Raw genomic sequence first — 20,114 nt, forward strand, 5'->3', positions numbered from 1 at the left:
GAATTGTATTGAATTCCACAGAGCTGACCTTAACAAGCAATATTTGTTTTTACTATCAAATGTTTTGTTGGGCTATTTCCATTTGTAAACCATTCAACCATCTAGTGGTCACCCCTGTAAAGACTCTGGGTCGGTTCTGATCAGGGGGGAATTTGCATATCATAATTAATAATTGATAATTAATAATTATTCATACAGATTTGGATCAGACCGGTCTTACATGTTAATTTATTAATTTTACCCATATGCATACATGTGCATCCCCGCAATCCACCACAAATTAATTGTTATTGATTGCAAGGACCACGTTTTACAAGACAGGTAAAATCAATTAGCTCAATTAAGTTATATAGCTTGTGAAAACAAATTCTGTGGCCACTAGAATCTGCCTTCCCTGCCATATAACCAAATACCCTCTTAGGTATTTATAGTTCTGTAAAGCGTGTAGCTTTAAATCGACATTTCATTGACCCGTATCATGAGCAAGACAATCAGTCAAGGTAAGCATACTTTGTATTTAATAAAGTTCCTACTTAAGCATTCACTACGTTACAATGATACATGTATTTACAAACATTAAAACACAAACTAAGACGACGCAGAGCGTTTAGACAATGGATACGCGCAAGTTAAGTGAGTTTGAGAGAGAGAGTGAGAGAGAGAGTGAGTTGTAAGAGAGAGAGAGAGAGTTACGTTCATCAAAACAGTCAGTTAACCTTTCTTGACACCCCAAAAACATCTTCTTAATGCTTCTTAGAAGCTCTAAAAGAAGGTATACTTGCAAGGCACATGTGGTCTGTGTGAGTCGTGGGCTCGTTGCTCGACCCGTTCGGGCCACGTGTCGGCTAGAGGTGCGCCGGTCCGGCGCGCGTGCGTCACGTGAAGCGCGGCCGCGGCATGTTGGCGCGGCCCGTCCCGGCTCGTTCATGGCTGCTTTGTTCCGTGGGGAGTCACGTGGCGTTCGTCGGCATTTAGCGCCAGTGTTTGAAAGGCTGAGAGTCTTTGAGGTGACGTTACCCGAGGAGATAGTTCGGCAAAGTCCACTTCCTTTCCTGGAAGACGAACTTGGTAGTCCACTTGAGGAAAAGATGAAACTTTTAGACGAACAAAAGGAAAGACCCATGGTTGGATCAGAGTCCCGTGAGGTTTACATGTTGAGCGCTGGAAAGTTCAGAAGAGCGGAGGGCGGACCTGCGTTCTCACATTTATCACCTTGGAGAAATCCATCCCCTTCCTGTTGGCTTGAGCCAATCGGAGAGTGGATATTACACGCGAGAAGCCTTCTTTTATGGTCCTTTTTATGGTCCTTTGTTCCTCAGCGCGCGCTTCTCGTGGAAGGGGGTGTGTTCTATAATAACAATTTGATCTTCATTGGCAGTAAAACGAATTAAAAATACACTTTACTTTACATCTCTATGCATATTCGAGTGTTTCATTCAATAAGCATTCTAGAGATATCAAGGAACATTATGTTATATCAAAGGAATATACACTTATGTTTCAAATGCATGACGAAGGTATTTTTAATTCCTATTTAAACTGTGACCAAACAAAGTTATTTCACTGTGACATGGGGAAGACACATATACACAAAAACCATTGAATACCTTTGTTAAATGTCTTTAAAACCAAAAGAGATGTATTTCTCTTTGTTCAGAGACATTAGTTTGTCCACATTCCATTGGTCCCATAAAAGTCTTGTAACTCGATGCCACTGAGGTACGTGGATGAATGTGTATGTGTGTGTGTGTGTGTGTGGTATAATTCGCCTGGCCAAGATTCATTACACCCCGGTCCTCATAACCCAGTTAAATCTAATCATAACCACAGTATTCTGCTGACAGGCACAAAATATCATCATCAGAACTTAATAAACTTCTTAAATCTTGCTGTGGTGAAGCTATAGAAGGAAAAACCTATGGTTGATTCTGCATGATTCGTTGCCTTAGAATCCATAAATGGTTGTCACTTTGAATATAGCAACATCAGAACGCTTTGATGAGCATCTGACTTCCTGTTCTTTCTCTCACCAATCTCTATCAGCTTCACCCCACCACTGCAGTGCACTACACATCTGCGATGAGCATTCTCAAACACTCCTGAGAAGAGAGAGGAGGGGGGAGGAGAGGAATGGATAATGAGAGAGGAGGAGGGAAAGGAAGGCAGGAATAGCAGGTTGGACAGATGTGCGGTGTCAAGAGCTAGTGTTGCCATTAAAAACCCCGAAACACTGGTGAACAGGCACAAGCGGTCCTGCAGAATCGCCATGTAGAGCTTCAGAGTGGAAGAATGGGAATGCGGTAACTGCAGTTGTGGAGGATCAACCTCAGCAGATGGTGAGACTCTGCAAAACAATGGGAATAGCATCATTCTAAGGAGCTTGACAACATGGGAATGCCATCCGCATCCATACAGGATTTGTTGTGGTGGCTTTGCTACTGGAGCTGCGGTTTAGTAACACTTGCCTGATTGTATTGTAGTGTGGGAAGAGCAGAGAGATGCTGTGAAGCAATCGCATTTATTTCCAGCCACTGTTATAACACCCGCATATCAGGAAACATGTATGCCTTCTATTCTTTGCTGGTGTACATCTTCTACACCGTCTTTAAAAAGGAGGAGGAGGAGACAGCGCTCGAGGGGGCGTATGGAGAATCCCCAGAGGTATGTGTGGCGATAGACGTGCTAATACATGTATTCCATATTGTCCTCTGTACAATATATGCAAACAAGAAAAATCGAATGATTGATTATAATAATTTCATTCAGGTGATGATTCGATTATGCACTCATGCACACTCACAGTCACCTATCGTATGTCCTCGGTGGTGGCTTTAACACCTTCCAATAATCACATTCGTCTCCCTCTGTAACTGACAGGAGCCTGGCCATGTTTCCATGGAAACAAAGAGCAAGGGGAAGAGTAGCCACACCCCCAGGTTGGGCAAAAGAGGGTGTGCAAGACTGAGTGATTCAAGTAAGAATGTTTTGCTGCGTGATGTTCTAAATACAATGAAGTGCTGCTCCACATAATCAGCATTCAACCATAATCACCTACATATTGCAGGCAGCAGCAGTGAGAGTGATGGGGCGTCTCTCAGTGATGAAGATGATGAGTTTGATGAAGGTCATGGATTACCTGCCAAAACACCATTAACAGCTTTCCTGTCTTTCAAGCAAGAGGCAGAAAAGAGAAGAGCTACTAATTCTCCAACAGAACCTAGTGAAAAGGTGAAGACCTTCTAACTAAATTCACATGTACCTTGTTTAATAGTAGTGGTGATTTGGTGGTGGTAGTATTTCAGCAGACCCTTAGCTCTACAGTATGGCACGTCCTGATTTTGCTGAGTTAGAATAATATGCAATTTGATGTTTGATTAACAAAGTTCGGGAGGAGCACGTTCAGATAATTAACACGGGTGGAGAACACTCAGCAATCAATGATAAGAGGTGTATATATTCAGAAGTCTCAACTCAATCCATTGACAGTTTTGCAGAATCCCTCCACCACCCCTTCTCCACTCTTCTAGTCCGAACCATTTACATACGGAGGGGAGTTTTTTGGGTTTGGACCGAATTCCGAGCTCGGAGCCCTCCCCCCGGGTGCACGCCAACTTAACTCCCTCTAATTGTATGTGAAATGCCTGAGTCAACATATTTTGTTGATCCTGGAACAACATTCCTGTTTGAAAATGTAATCAATTCAAAACCATATCCCTACCCCTAAACCTAAAACCACTAACCCTACCCTTAAGTTACCCCTAAAATCAGAGGGGAATGATAGATGGATAACACTGATGTAGAAGCACCAAGCCCTAGTTGTAAGCCTAAAATCAAGCGTATCATAAGTTCTGGCTGGTCACATTAGTCAAGCTTGCATCAGCTGATTCTCTCGTCAATTTATAGTAATACGTCGCTGATCACAACATCCATATGTAAGCTCCTAAGAAACCAGCTATCACGTTTCTCGGGGGCAAATTACCCTCCTCCATCCCCAGCTCCTCCTCTCGTCCAGTCAGGATTTTTCTCGAATTATGGTGTATATTAAAATGGTGACATTAATGATATCTGATATCTCTCCCTGCTCTTATCCACGCTAGGCTGCATGGATGCGAAGGGAGTTCTCGCCAAGAACAAAACCATACCGCCAATCCAAACTGTATGCTATTTGTCAATAGTGGTGCTGATTTGTTCTATGATTATGAATAATACTTCAAATTTGGTTATTAATTTTCAAAAAGAGCAAAATTGATTAAATTGGCTTAAAAAGACTTACATTGGCCCCTAGTCAAACTTAAGGAGAGACCTTAGTCAGGGTAGATGCCGCATTTAATTAAAAGGCTGGAATGGATGGATGTAAAGTCTGTTACTACTTACATTAAAGTGCAGCCTATTAAACATACTGTACTGTACATCCTCATTTTCATTAGTGAAAAATTAAACAAAATTGCTGTTCTTTTTTCTGTCCTCCATCACCAAGCATTGTTATTTTTAAATAATTTTTATAGCATAATGTAATATAATAAATATCATATTTTAGTATAATTGGGTTCCTATCATAGGTTTTATTGATAATTTGAATTTGTTTTTATTTTCTGACTTTAGTTTTTTTGTTGTTGTGTTTTGTCAATTTTAATAGTTTGAATTTTTTTAATGTCTTTAGAGTTGACATTCATTTTATTTCAGCTTTTGTTTTACCTCCACAAAACCTTAACATAACTTTTTTCCTGGATGCATCTGTCACATTTTCTGAAAGATAGTGTAGAACTGTAATGAAAATATAGAAATGAAAGTGCACATTTATTTTTTAAAAGTTGAGTAAATATGAAATGTGTATTTTCCAGGTGACAGAGTCTCCATTGCTGTCTGTGATGTCCCACCTCCTGAGCTTCCTGGAGCAATATTCCCACCTGCAACAGCTGCAGCAGCAGGCTGATCAGTACCGTCTGCAGCTCCGCAGACACCGTGCCCAGCACCGGCGGAAGATGAAGGCCCTGCGTACGTCCTACCGCCAGCGCCTCAGAGACAAGAACAGTGTGATTAACAACCTGGAGGAAGTGATCGCTCAGCAGCCGAGCCCATCACCTGAAAATGAGGGTGAGACCTTTTGAACCTAAATCAATCACAGAATCTCAGTGTGAAGACTTTAGCATTGGATAATGATGAGTTTAATATTAGATCCCTCTCTTTATGTACTGTACCTTGACATTCATTGATATTTTAGATATTTTAGAACTCAGAACCTGATTTCATCAAATACAACATTCCATTCAACCAATCAGATTTTAGAGAAAAGTTTACAATTTATGTCAAGTTTAGGCTTACAACCAGGGTTATGTGCTTTTACAGCACCTACCTATCATTTCCCCCTGATTTTGGGGGTAAATTATGGGTAGGATTAGGTTTCGGCCTAGGGATATGGTTACGACCAACTTTTCAGATGATGATCAACAAATGATGTTATATACCCATCTGTTTCTGTCTTTGCTGTTTGGTCTGTCTGAAAGATTCAGTCTTTACATTAAAAGAATGTTTCTGAATATTTGAAGTTACATTCTATACATGTCATCCCATTTTTATTTATATATTTTATTATTGTTACATTATATAGCTTTTCCCAGCTAATAGGAAACTTTCTGGCAAGGTTTTTCAAAGTTATGTGCAAATGTTCTTTCAGTAATATTACAGGTTTTTTTTTTTTTATTAATATAATTGAAGCCACATTTTCAAAACTCTTCATGCAGTCTGCATTACCAAGATGAATCTAGGAATCCAGTCACTCATTCTAAACATTGCTTTAAAAACATGCATTTTATTCATAACACACTGATCTTAAAAACACTAACAACAGGGAGCATTACATAAATCATGAACTTTTATTTTTAAAGTTTGAATTATTATTTTTCACATAATGATAAGAATAAGATCTGTACTGAATCTTCAAATGAACCAAATTAGGTGATGTTCAATGTATATTATGAAACAATTCAAGTGTTTTTGACCTTGGATGCATGTAATCCTATTGTAGGAGACCTCAAGCAATATTAGGAACCTTTAATAATAGCACAATAGGGGCAATTTAAGTGTTTGTTTTGTGAATCTGGCCCCAGATGATGTCAATGTTTGTTTCTGGATTCAGAATTTAGTTTGACGTCAATGAGGGAAGAGATAATGACCTGTTCACATCATGTGGACAGTTTTAAATTGTACTTTCATTAAATGAGAATACTGGGAAAAAGTGCCAAAAATAGCAGATTGATGGTTTTAGAAACCGCACCTGGCAGTGACATCAGAGCTATATGGGGCATCTGGACTCTCTGGCGGTCTGTTTCTCCTCAGACAAACATTGCGTGTGTTTAAAATGCACGTCTCTTGCACTAATTCAATGTCAGATGTTCTTGGCTTTGTGGTCTTGCACATGATCAGGATACTAGAAAATAATGAGTTAGATTAAGCCCAAATGTGTTTCAAAAAAGGAGGTCTATACTACCTGGCCAAAGCGATCCATTCTTTTTCATCTCTTGCGCATTCTGCATAATTACATCATAATCTTGTTTCTTGAGAGGTAGCCGACAGAGCAAATGTAAACATCCCTCCCAAAAAGAACCAGCATTGTTAAAATTTCTACTAATGAAATATATGTCAAATGTATTTCAATCAAATGAGAAAAATAGGTAGTTATAGCTATGTACCAGCAATCTGGGCTATGCTAACCCACCAAACATTGAGCCCTTCGTCATGACACCTACATGCAGACATTTTCAATGAATCCATTAGCCACATGAAATACAGATACAGTATGAATCATATTAATCAGATGGCTAATTGACATGGGAATACATGTGTTTGTTCCTCATGAGACATCAATACCTTTTATTAGCATGTAGTAAAAATACCCATTTGCCTGGCTGGTACATCTACAGCACTTGGCATGTTTCTCCGTGGCTCACAAAGATGAATAAAACATTGTGAGAGCTGCTTCTCTTACAAATGCAAGTGCACTTACAAACTAGCACAGCTGAACTTCACGTGCACTGCTGTAAGATACTATATAAATCCATTGTACAGCCGAGATGAAAAAAACATAAAATGAGTCCCATGATTTATGTTTTATTTTATGTGAGGAGGAGAACGATAAAAAAAGCACAGCTAGGAAATTGGTTTCAAGGAGTATCGGTCAATTGTACAGACATATTGACCAAAAAATCATTCAGAATCAAATATCCCAGCCAACATTTCTTGGTGGAGCTAATTTAGGCATGAAATGGCCTTGAGTTCCATGTGTTACATGTCTGCCCATATCTGAATTGGCCCATTCCTCATACTCCCTACATTAATCCCACCATGAAATGTTGTCTTGAATTTCTTATCTGAAAAGAAAGTTATATTTGCATTTTTTTGTTCAAGCCTGTTCCTCCATCACGTTTGTTCCACATCACGTTTGCGGTGGCGTCCCTGTGTGTCTCCATTCATCCTTCCCACCAATAGACTTGCTCCAACCGAGACTGGAAGCTCACATTTGACGTCGCCTGCCTAAGTAATTAGTGTACAGCACAGGAAAAGACAGCAACTCTGACTCGGCATATCAATAATAAATGGCGGGAATCTAAATAAAATGTTGCAGAGCAGTTAGGCTGCCAGGCACGTTGCACAAGTCTTTGAGTTCAAAACTCGGGTCTTGAGTCTTAAGCTAACCCAGAGGAAAATTGTGTGGCTCATAGGCTGTTTAATCGAGTTTTCAGTTATGTTCCTTACATTTCTTATAAGAAATAGCAATTAGAACAGCACTATTGTAACAAATCCACTGGAGGGTGAGTTTAACGACCCATATGCAGCTTAATTTACCAAACATAATCCAATACAAAAAAAAAAAAAAGAAAAGACTTGTCTTGCCAAGCGACGGTTACTCAAACAAAGCCAGACTAGAGACAATGGGAGCATAAGGGATATACTATATACGAAGGACTAATGAAATAACAAGACACACGTGAAAGCAATGAACACTATGAACCATTAAGAATGACACATGAATTAAAGGAACTAATCAAAACATGACACATGTTCAAGATCATATGAAGGTAAGGCAATCACAAGATAAAACCAGGAAGTAAAGGTGTGTTCACACCATTCCGTAGTGCTCGTAATTACAACCTGCTTGTGCCACTTTACCATTGTACCACCTGACTTTTGCAGATTAATTTTAGGCGATTATAGTGTTGACATAAAAACATAATTCCTAGTCCAACGACCTGAATAAAGCTCTGAATAAAACGTTGCGTAATTCCGACATGGCATTAACGCAGCATGTGACCGTAAGAATGCAAACTGATAAGAGACATGAACAGAAGAGCAGAAGCCAACAATACAACTAGAAAATTAATGTGAATAGCAAAAGAATCAGATAATTCTTATTAAAATCTCGAACTTTGAGCCGAAATTTAAATTCGCAACTTTGGATGGAAACACAGCAAATAACATGTATTGTGCCTATACAGACACAAGATCCCCTTCCTCCAAAAGCTAAGTTTTCAAATGAGACCTAAAAACCTCTATAGATGGAGCCTGCTTAATATGTGGAAGATTTAAGAGCAACTACTGTGAAAGCTCTATCACCCTTTGATAACTTCTTAGAATGAGGGAGTACCAACAACATTTGATCCGTCAATCTCAGCGTCCTAGCCGATGTGTAAAATCCTAAAAGGTTAGTGATATAAATTGGAGACATGTTGTAAAGAGCTTTAAAAACCAATAATGCAATCTTAAAATCAGTCCTATGCTGAAAAATGTTTCTTTGAGAGGAACATCGGGCTGTGGGAGTTCTCTTTTGATGCAAAGAGGTCTACTTCAATGCTTCAGATCATGCAAACCGACTGGGGGAGGATTCCCCACTCCCCTGTGGATGGTCCATTCCGAGACAGCATATCTGCTAATGGACTGCTCTCACTGAGCAAAGATTGTACCAGGCCCACAGAAGGAGGCGGCATTCCAACTTGAGAGATGAGACCTGAGACCGCCAGATGAGACCTGAGACCCCCTTTGTAATTTATATAGGCTACCACCACTGACATGCTGTCGGACCAAGACATGGTGCCCCTTGAGTTCTGACTGGAACTCATTGAAGGCCAGAAGTACTGCCATAATTACCAGGCAGTTGATATCCCAATTCGTCATCGGTTCCGCCCAGGATACCCCTTTCCTTTTGGATACTGGGCCCAGTTCTAACCCCAAATGATACAGATGGGACCATTTCCAGGGGCCCAGGGATTTGGCAAAACCATGGTTCACCCTGAGAATGAGGTGGCCTTCACACCACACTTGAGATGGGACGTGGGCCCTTCAGTGTTGTAGTGACCGAATATGTAACAGACCCAAGGGAACTACTGAGGAGGGTGCTGCCATGAGGCCCAGCAGCTTCTGGAACATTTTCAGGGGAAAGATGCCGCTAGCCTCTGAATTTTTAGAGAGTGCTCCAGCGGAATCTAGGCCCGCATTTGGGCCAAGTCCAAGACTTTTCAAGTGGCTGAGGAGCTAAGATATGTGCGTGCATAGTTTTTTCTTCGATTGGGCTCAGTGAAACCAATCATCGAGGTAGTTCAGGATGAGTACTCCCAACTGTCTCACATGGGAGAGGGCCGCATCCAGACATTTTGTAAAAGTCAAGGAGCTAGGACAGTCTGAATGGTAGGATTGTATTTTGGTAAGCCACTCATGCCAGATGAACTAGCTTCTTTTGAAAATCCATTCTTAACGGTCATGTCATGTGTGTGTTTGTGTGTAGGTGAGTACATGCTACCTGCATCATCTCCAGTTGGGTTGCATAAGTTGGTTCAATCTCTGTGCGGGCTGCAGGGAGAGAGGAGTCAACTGAGAGGAGAGCTGCGATCGCTTCATTCACAGCTTGAGCAGAGAGAAAGAGATCGCCACACTAAAGTGCAGGCCTTCCAACAGCAGGTGATTGATTCTACATTCAATCCACAACATGTATTCATGCAATCAGTGATGCTTTCACATTCAGGGTATTTAATAGCATATCTCCACTTATTCCTCTTTCTACCTCACCAATGATCATGAACGCATCTCTTTTTTACATTTATCCAGACAGTAAGTCTGCATATTTCATCCATTCAGCTACCTCTCCATCAGTTTATTCAGTGTCATCCACCCTCTTCACTCATTTTTCTTTTCAGACTGGCTATACTGACACAATTGATTTTCTCCCTGTAGATTGATGAGCTGAAGAGCTGTATTGAGGAAAGAGAAGAGGAGCTGTCCAAACTCAGAGTTACATCAGTAAGCTTTTGGAAGAATCTGTTCCAGTGCTCTGCATTTGAAACTGAGCACATTAAAACCAGGCCAGACAGCCTCAAAATGATTCGTGACCAAGAGCTAATCTAGGTTGTTCCATCAGACACTTTTTTTTTTCCAGGTCAGCTGTGACTTTTTTCTGTTTTTTTTTTCTTTCACCAGGGAGTAACAGACTCTGAAAAACGAGTGCTTTGCTTATCAGCAGAGAATGAGAGTTTGAAACACAGCCTCACAGTGACGCAGGGTCTTCTGCAGCAACTGTCGGTCATCCCATCCCAGTCCAGCTCTGTGCTCATCAAGGTGAGAATGTCTTTTAATGCATTGGGTACAGTAACTGATGACAACGAAACTCATATGACACTTCTGACTGTTTTTCCTTTTCAGTATGCTTCACCACTGTGGCCCATTCACTAACCATTCATTTTACATATTTGTAAAATCTGCAAGCAAATTTTCTACATTTAAATTTTTGAACAACTGAAACCACACAAAAGCAAAAAATATACTTTGAAATGGTCTTTGAAATTATTTGATTAGCGTTGTTGTTGTTGTTGTTGTTGTTGTTGTTTTTAAGGAGCCGTATGCAAGATTGTGGCCAAAACTGGTACTGCAGTGTCCAGTGCAATCCAGTATATATATATATATATATATATATATGTATGTATGTGTGTACTGTATATATATATATGTGTATATATATATATATATATATATAATAAAATGGCTCAAAATAGCCCCACACTAACACTGTAACATTAATGAGGGTCCTACATGCAAACCTTAGTGATATTGATATTAACTAGTTAGTGATATTAACTTTTTATGATTTTTATTTTTCATTACTCTATGCCCTAGATACTAACTAGTGTTATACGCTAAACAGTTTTTAGAGATAAAACTCTTTACATTCGATTATCATGAAAACTAATCTCAAAGAACGGTCGACTAGGTACCGATGTGTTATTAGACCAAAGGTTCATTTTGCACCGGAGTTGTCCTTTAAGGCAGTTCTGAAGGCGAAAGGGGGTCAAACACAGTATTAGTATGGTGTTCCTAATAATCCTTTAGGTGAGTGTATTGTTCTGTACTATAGGGTGCTTGTTGTTGAGTATGTACATAGAACTCAACATTTGACACACAAACCCGAACAGTGACAATCAATAAATGTAAAAAATACAAGCTCTTAACATCAATGATAAAACAACATAAGTCAGCAAACAGAAAAACAATAATCCTATAATGGTGCAATGCATGTTGGGAACTCCCATAACTTTTTTAATACAATGTTCAGACGACTGCTTGACTAGGAAGAACACATTCAGGGGAATTTTGTTGGTTTGACATAGGTTCACGTTCAAGTATTGCACATTTTAAAAAGATTTCAAAAATATGTCGATTTTTTTTACAGTGTAATGAATTAAATAACAAAATGATTCTATAAAAGTATATATTTTTTCTATTATTACTTACTATTTTAAATCAAATACAAAATGCAGCCTGTGAGGTGCAGTTGTATATGGACATAGCTTGGACATCATTATGTGTATATGCACCAATTATATGAATTATTAGTTTACTATTGTACCCTATAGGAAAATGAGAACTTGCGCAGTCGTGTTCTGCAGCTGGAAAGTTCACTGCAGCTGCGGGCAGAGCAGCTGTCAACTCTGGAGCACCAGAAAGAGCAGAGCGAATGGAGGAAGGCAGAAGAGCTCAGGAGACGAGAGGAGAGTTTGAGAGATCTGCAGCTTGAACTAGACAAAGAACGCAACAAGGAGCCTGTGGTTAAAGTAAGAAAAATGCAAGAATACTTAAAACCTACAAAAAGCCACATTAAACTTGATCAAATTGATTTTTTTTTTTACAGATACACACACATAGAGAATGAATATATATATATATATATATATATATATATATATATATATATATATATATATATATATATGTGTGTGTTTGTGTGTGGGTGCACTGTGTATAATTATTTTATATATATAAATACTCACACATGTTTGTATATATTTAAGAAACATTTTAATGTATATACTGTATATAGATTTACATATAATTTATATTATATATAAATATAAATATTTTATATATAAATAATATTTTTTTCTTAAATATACATGCATGTGTGTGTATTTATTTATGTACAAAATAATTATACATAGTGCACCCACATATATTATGTAAACACAAACTTTTATTTTGGATGCGATTAATCACGATTAATCGTTTGACAGCCCTAATATATATGTAAGTATTTAGTGTATTACAAGAAAACGGACCAAAAATATTGATGATATGTCTTGCATTCTGGGGTTAAGTATTTTTTCCAATCACATACACTTTAGAATGAGAATCAATAGTAATACATTTTTTTCCCATGTCTTCTAGTATGTTACCCAAACCGTTGAGGTGGAGTCGCCTTCAACTCTGCGTCAACTATCTGAAGTCAGACAACAGAATGCACAGCTTTCTGGGAAGCTTAGCAACCAGAGCGAACGATGCAGACAGTTGGAGGAGAACATCAGACATTCAGATGAAGTCAGCTGCAATTTGCAACACAAGGTTTCTCAGCTTTATCCATTTGTTTTTATGATGGTACATACTGTATAACTTGAAACTAAAGCTCTTAACAGCCTCTGCTGTTGAATTATACAGTTCATGTCAAAACACAACTAGAAAACCTCAGCTCTTCTAAAAAAGCAATGGCTCCACAGATTGCTGCTTATGAGAGGGAGATTGGGACCCTGAGGGAGGAGCTGCTGAAGGAGATTGGACATCTTGAGGAAAAGAAAGAAGCCGCTGTAAAAGCGGCAGCCAACTGCTCTGAGGAGCATTTCCAGAGCCTGCAGAACCAGTTTATAAGTGAGTTTACTGTATATAGACCACAAATCGTCATGCCTGTTCTTTAAAAATTGTTTTGGTGATTTCATGTTTTCGGATCCCTTTTTATCTTCCTTGTTTTGAGTGGCACACATGATATTGTCTATAGCATGGACGGGCAACGCCGGTCTAGGAGTGCCGCTGTCCTGCAGAATTTGGCTCCTCCCACCCTAATCAAACACACCTGAACAAACTAATCAATGTCTTCAGAATTACTTATGCCAAAGCCACTTGAAATGTTAAAATGTTTGTCGATGGAGGAGAGGCTTCACTACGCTGAATATAACCGCTTTTGTGAGGAAATAGCTTATCATGTAAGGAATCGACAGGAATCCCATCGGCTAATCTTCAGCATGTTTGCACATTTGTTTTCGATTGATCTATTTTTAAAGTTTACACCAAAAAAATGCTGCACTTCTCATTCATTTCTATGCTCTTTGCAAACAGTGACTGACTGTCGCACAACTCGATATTCGATTATGTCAAGGTTGTAATGTGATTACATTACGCTTTTTCCAAAGGTAGAGCCACGGACCCTCGTATCCCCCAATAATAAGCCCATCTCTGCTAAGGCCTCAGGCAGGTGAGGTTTCTTATCAGGGTTCGAGCTAAACTCAGCAGGACAGCAGCACTCCAGGACCGATGTTGACATCCCTGGTCTATAGTCTTCGCTACACTTGTTAGTCCACAAGACATGATTTAGGTGTGCTCATGAGCACCCCTATTGTTGACATTGTTAAATGTACGGCAATGTGTGTGTCTCAGTGCATGTTTATGTGTAATTTCCAGCCCTCCAGAAGCGCCTGAGTGCTCTTCCTCCCACATTACGCTCCATGAAGACCGACTATGCCAGCCTGCGCACTCAGGTCCGCAACTTTTCTGACTTCTATGGAAACGCTATCAAAGAAGCCAAGAAACAGGTAAGCAAATATCTACTGCTGCACAAAACCTGTACTAAATGTACAACTTCTGAGATCGAAGAGTTATAAATTGGAACATTTTATTTTTTGCTTTCATTTCAAAAAAAATTTTTTTAATTTTTTTTTTTTTTCTATTACAACATTATTCCCTAGATAATGGCAGCTATAAATGAGATGTCAGAGGCCAACAAAGACCTTTTGGAAAAATACAGAAAGGAGGTAGCACTCCGCAGGAAGTACCACGAGCAGCTGGTTGAGCTCAAAGGTTGGCAGTAATTACCATTTTTAACATTTCTGTCCATATGATTTAAGCAAAATATAAGAAACGTTTTGTGTATGTGTGTGTGTGTGTTTTCCACCAGGTAATATTCGTGTTCTGTGCCGTGTAAAGCCAGTACTGAAGGAAGATCAACATGAGGAAGGCCAAGCGGTAGTTGTGACAACAGACCCCAATAATGAATCTGCACTCACAGTTTTAAGCAAGGGAAAGGCCAAAAACTTCGAGCTTGATAAAGTATTTCATCCTCAGGCCACTCAAGATGAGGTAAGCAGAGTAAAAGTCATATTCACATGAAATATAGACCATTTCACAAGATGTAAACAACACTGGCCCAGAAACACTTCCTGTTTCAGTTGTAACTGTTTTCTTTATTTCACATGTAAAGAAAGCATCTTAAAGATGTTTGTTTAACTTTTTGATTCAGTTTTAAATGTTCTGTTGGTTGTATTTTATCCCAGCTTTTATGTAGTGTTAAAAAACTGAAACAGGAAGTGCTTCTGGACCAGTGTTGTTACATCTTGTGAAATGGTCTATAAACATCAGTAGCCTATAGTAATAATGCATTAATATTTAATGTCTGGTTGCTATCACTAAATTAGTCATTATTTTCATGGCTGATACTAAAATTCTATACTATTTTTTCTAAATAAAAAAATAAATAAAATTGTTTTTTAAATTTGAATTTAAGCATCACAACATTATTAAAAATGTATACTACATTCATTTTGAGATTAGCTAAAGATTACACTGTAGTGTAATTAAGTTATCTGAGCATTAGATGAAATTCGGGAAAAGCACGCACAAGTAGATATCCAAAAAGTATAAAGTGTAGCGATAAATCTCCAAAACCAGCCAATAATGGTACCATACATATTGCATCCCTATAGTATAGCTTGCTTAAAGGGATAGTTCACCCAAAAAGGAAAATTCTGTCGTAATTTACTTACCCTCAAATTGTTCCAAACCTGTATGAATTGTTTTCTTCTGTGAAGGAAGATGTTTTGAAGAATGTCGGTAACCAAACAATAAATGAAACCCTTTGACTTCCATAGTATTTTTTTCTCCAAACTATGAATTGATTGATGTTTGGTTACCCAAATGCTTCAGAATACTTCAAAATATCTTGTTTTCAGCAGAAGAAAGAAACTCATTTAGGTTTGGAACAACTTGAAAGTAAATGATACCTTTAATTGATCAAGAAAGCATTTTTAGTAATGTTTTTGATGTGTTTTTTATACCATTCTTAATATCTCAGGTGTTCCAGGAAATTGAGCCACTCATCACATCCTGTATAGATGGCTATAATGTTTGCATCTTTGCTTATGGGCAGACAGGATCTGGCAAGACCTATACTATGGAGGTAATATATCTGTAACTATATACCTGTCATAACACATGGTTCCGATTTCATACTTTTGACCCAGATGATCTGTTCCCATTAATTATTCAATAAGACTGTCAGGTCTCATTAACCATCCGTGTCTGCTCAGGGTACCGTTGAGAACCCCGGTATCAACCAACGAGCCCTGAAACATCTGTTCAATGAGATTGAGGAAAGAAAAGATATGTGGACGTATACCGTCAGTGTCAGTTCGGTGGAAATTTACAACGAGGTCCTGAGGTATTGTATTCTAGCTCTTTATCATGAAAAATTCTGTGGTCAAAAAACTTTTTTGAATTTCAAATAAATTATTGCCTATTCAATTAAATTTTGGAAGCATCTAAGTAAACATTCAAGCTATTGGATCATGCAATAACCTGTTGATCAATTGAGGTTTGTGAGGAAAATTAAAGGGTTAGTTCTCCCAAATATTAAAATTGTCATCAGTAACTCACCCTTATGTCGTAAACTTCCAATTCCATAAGACTTGCATTAATCCTTGAAACAAAAGCTCGAAACCTGCGAGATTTCTGTCCTGCTTTATATTACAGATTTAAATGTAATTTTACATTTAAACACTGATCAACTCACATCCATAGAATACATTAAATATGGTAAACGGAAGCTCAACTGCACTTAAATTTACATTTATTCATTTAGCAGACACTTTTATCCAAAGTGACTTACAAATGAGGAACACAATTGTTTTTGTAGATGAACTAAAGTCTAGGAATTGCAGTAGGGTTGAGTAAATAATGACAGTTTTCATTTTTGGGTGAACTAAACCTTTAATACAATTCAACTGTTAACAATTTTTTGGTTGTTAACAACAGAGATCTACTAAGTAAGGATGGAGAGAAGCTTGACATCAAGATCAACCCTGATGGGACAGGACAGCTCCATGTGCCAGGACTCAGGGTCAATGAGGTCAACAGCTTCCAGCATATCAAAAAAGTGAGTCCCAGGGCGTCATCTGTCAAGATAATGCTGACTGTACAAAAAACTTCTCTCCTATAATCTATTGGGGTTTTTTTGCAGATTTTGTCCATAGCTCGAAAGAACAGGATTACATTTGGAACGCAGATGAATCAGCATAGCTCTCGATCACATGCCTTGCTCACTGTGACTGTGCTGGGCACAGACCTCGCCAGTGGAGCCAAAACCACCGGTCAGTCTCAACGACTCTGGATCTTTAAATTGCTTGAGTTCTTCGTGTTGAGTTCTTAAAAGTCTTGATTTCCGCTCAAAAAGCCCTCTACATCCAAAATCCCTGACCTTTCCTTTGCAGGCAAGCTGAATCTTGTGGATCTGGCTGGTTCTGAAAGGGTGTGGAAGTCTGGGGCAGAGGGGGAAAGACTGAAGGAAGCCCAGAATATCAACCGCTCACTGCTCGCTCTAGGAGATGTGATCCAAGCTCTTAGGGCCCACCAGACTCACATACCCTTCAGGAACTCACGACTCACCTACCTGCTGCAGGACTCACTAGGAAAAGGCAACAAAACCGCCATGGTTGTTCAGGTACAAGGATTTACCAAGACTCACAAGTTAACCCCATTACCTTAGCTGTGCTAAGCCCCTTTCAAAATGACAAATGTGAAAGTCCAGTGTGGAAAAACCCATTTGACTATCAGCACAAAGTCTATACTGTAACACCAAATTAGACCGGAAAGGGCCAAGGTAGCTGACCGAAATCTATTTCGAACAACAGTTCTTTCTTTTTCATTTGATGCCAATAGGGTTTAGACATTCTGCCATGAAAAAACTAATTTCAGGGAGCACCTACACAACAAACATCTGGTAAAGAAATGTAGAGTTTAATGATATCCTCAAGTGGTCATTTGAATTACTTGCCAAACCAAGTGGAAACAAAGCACACATCCACTCAATTTCCAGAATATTTAACAAAGTTTGTCTTTAGAGAAGAAACTATCAATGTGCAGGAGACAAAAACAAAAATTCTAATTAAAAAAAATGCTCTGGACTTCATAGACAAAAAGCACCTTTTTTTCTCAAAGTCCCCTTGTAGTCAATAATTGTATCCCTTAAATCTCATTTTTGATTACCAAAATGGCAAGTTTTTTCCTGTGAGTTTTTTATTCATGCCTTAAAATAGCTTGAATGTAACTACATTTGTAGTACACTTGCCTCATTTAGTATACGCTGATACCATGAATATGCAAATGTGCCCTACCTCCACTCACTCATACAGGCTTGACTACAAGTCGATGTATCAGAATAGTAATGTGTTTTATGTATCGTTCTCTAGAACGTTCGACACATAACCGTAATTAACCCCATTCGCCATCTCAGTCTGCCATCTAAAAATCCGTATCCGTAGAAACACTTTGAACTTACAGTAGTGGAGAAAGGCATATAGTTCATCATAACATTGTAAGATACATCACATACATAATCCACTCGCTATATTACTAAATGTACCAGATTTTTCATATCAACGGAAAAATATACATTCCCGGATATCCTGGCTTCTCTTGCAACTCGAAACTTAATAATATCCTAAAGCCCACCGGCACATTGATGTGATTGGTTACAAGAAAGTTTGTGACCTAAACTGGCGATTTCAAACCAAGTTTCACTACAGTTTTGAGAAAATACTCAGCAATGATGTTGACTCATGAATTTCTACTCTACGCACTCGTAATCTAAACAAAACCTTGTACTTAAACAATTGTATGTACTAAAGCAATTTTAACCAGCTTGTTCCATGTTTTGTAAAATATCCCTCAAAGTTCTTGAATGGTCTATAGGTAGTCCATGGGGATGCCATTTGATGGACACAGTAATGTCATATTTTACTACTTGTGTAAAAAATAATTTGTCTTTTTTAGGTTTCATCGCTTGAGAGCAACGTCGGAGAGACCCTGTGCTCGCTAAAGTTTGCCCAGCGAGTGTGCAAGGTGGAGCTGGGCCCTGCTGCAAGAAAAATTGAGACAGGAGGACATAATGAAAACAAAAGTTAATGCATACCATCAACCCTCACAAGTAACAGCAGGACCAGAAAGGGCATTAAGTGTAGATGGGACAAGCCTTGCACTTTTCAGCCCGTGGCTGAGGCTTCCAATCCTACTCAAGGGCTACAGTTCTGGAAACTTCAGTGATGCCACATATCTAGCAATGGCTTTATCCATTAGCTGATCTGCATGTCAAAGTCTCACCAACACCCACCACCACCAGTTTAAAGACAAGCTCTCCATCAACGCAAGTTCAAAATATCACAAATTCTCCACAGGAAAAATTGGTGAGGTCATTTCAGTAAATCTTGGGAGTCACAACATAAAAGACCGCAGCATCTTAATCGCTTGACGTTTATACTGATATTTACTCAAAACATCTAAATTATTTGGTATAATATTTAGGAAGTAATGGCCAAAATATGTTTGTGTGTGGTTTGTGTGGACGTCCATGATTATGTTATATATGTAGAACCAGTCGATCCGTCTTTTATTAGGTAAAATGGATGTGAGTTGAGCTGAATTGCACAAAGTCAGCATTTGCTGACTCTATTTCTCTGCAAAGGTGGTAGCTTAGCATTTTAAGATCCAGGCTAATAACCGAAAGGTCACATTTTCAACCATCTGAAGGGGTGATTCATGAACTGGATAGTTCTTGAGTCATTTGACAGAGATATTTATAAGTAAATCAAGCCAGCCTTTGGACAAAAAAAAGCTTCTGCTAAAGATAAGAATGAATGTAACTATACTTGACAAGAATATGTGCAATAGCCAATTTCTTAGTGGCGAACATCTCATTTTTCGGTTTGAGAGTAAACCACACTGAACAAAATGTTCCTCCTAAACATTATATATACTCTGTTTTCATTATTCATTTGTAATAAATGTGCAACGTAAATTACATTTAAACGAATGATATAGAGGTATTAACTTTCTGGGATTATTAGGATAAGTTTACGTTTAATGTGAAATGTCATAGCTCTTAGTTTTAGCCATGTTACAGTGAGAGGATAATGAATGCACTTTATTGTCAAAGACTTGTGCTGTTCATACAACTTGTCTTTTAACCAAAAACGAGTACGTAGGTCTATCATTTTGTTTGTGAAAATTAGCAGTGGCTCAAGTACCCAAATTAAGTTATTAACATTAAATACATTAATAAAGCATTGCAGTTTTAGATATACAATTTCTCTTGAATTGTGATAATTTGTATTCTCCTCTGTAATGAGTCTGATTTTGGAACCTCCCATTTAATGTATATTAATTAGATAGGAGAGAAATAAAACATAAAAATGTCAATCTACCCCTTCTTTGTCCGTTTTAAATAAAGCCTACTGCCATTAATGTTTTATCATAAAGCACAGAAA

At 38.5% G+C, this 20,114-nt stretch overlaps 1 protein-coding gene across 1 annotated transcript; it reads left to right on the forward strand.

The window, feature by feature from the left end:
- The first annotated feature begins 1,810 nt into the window (after positions 1 to 1,810).
- LOC120481290 (kinesin-like protein KIFC3) lies at positions 1,811 to 20,050 on the forward strand. Its single transcript, XM_039674870.2, has 20 exons — positions 1,811 to 2,336; positions 2,481 to 2,661; positions 2,878 to 2,974; positions 3,065 to 3,228; positions 4,842 to 5,094; positions 9,776 to 9,948; positions 10,222 to 10,287; positions 10,465 to 10,602; positions 11,895 to 12,092; positions 12,703 to 12,876; positions 13,029 to 13,176; positions 13,984 to 14,114; positions 14,268 to 14,379; positions 14,477 to 14,658; positions 15,650 to 15,754; positions 15,885 to 16,015; positions 16,609 to 16,729; positions 16,814 to 16,943; positions 17,064 to 17,293; positions 18,625 to 20,050. Exons 2-20 carry the CDS (start codon positions 2,560 to 2,562, stop codon positions 18,754 to 18,756), a joined length of 2,787 nt encoding a protein of 928 aa, XP_039530804.2. The 5' UTR covers positions 1,811 to 2,336; positions 2,481 to 2,559; the 3' UTR covers positions 18,757 to 20,050.
- The last annotated feature ends 64 nt before the right edge of the window (positions 20,051 to 20,114 follow it).

The sequence above is a fragment of the Pimephales promelas genome, chromosome 12 (genome assembly GCF_988280905.1).
Source record: "Pimephales promelas chromosome 12, fPimPro1.hap1.1, whole genome shotgun sequence".
In the NCBI taxonomy this organism is placed as follows: Eukaryota; Metazoa; Chordata; class Actinopteri; order Cypriniformes; family Leuciscidae; genus Pimephales; species Pimephales promelas.

Bases quoted from the DNA above. Each gene is read 5' to 3' on its own strand.
- LOC120481290 (XM_039674870.2), top strand. From the start codon at position 2,560: ATGTATGCCTTCTATTCTTTGCTGGTGTACATCTTCTACACCGTCTTT. The intron at 10,603-11,894 runs GTGAGAATGTCT...TGTACCCTATAG, and splicing joins CCAGCTCTGTGCTCATCAAG to GAAAATGAGAACTTGCGCAG. The intron at 13,177-13,983 runs GTGAGTTTACTG...TGTAATTTCCAG, and splicing joins CCTGCAGAACCAGTTTATAA to CCCTCCAGAAGCGCCTGAGT.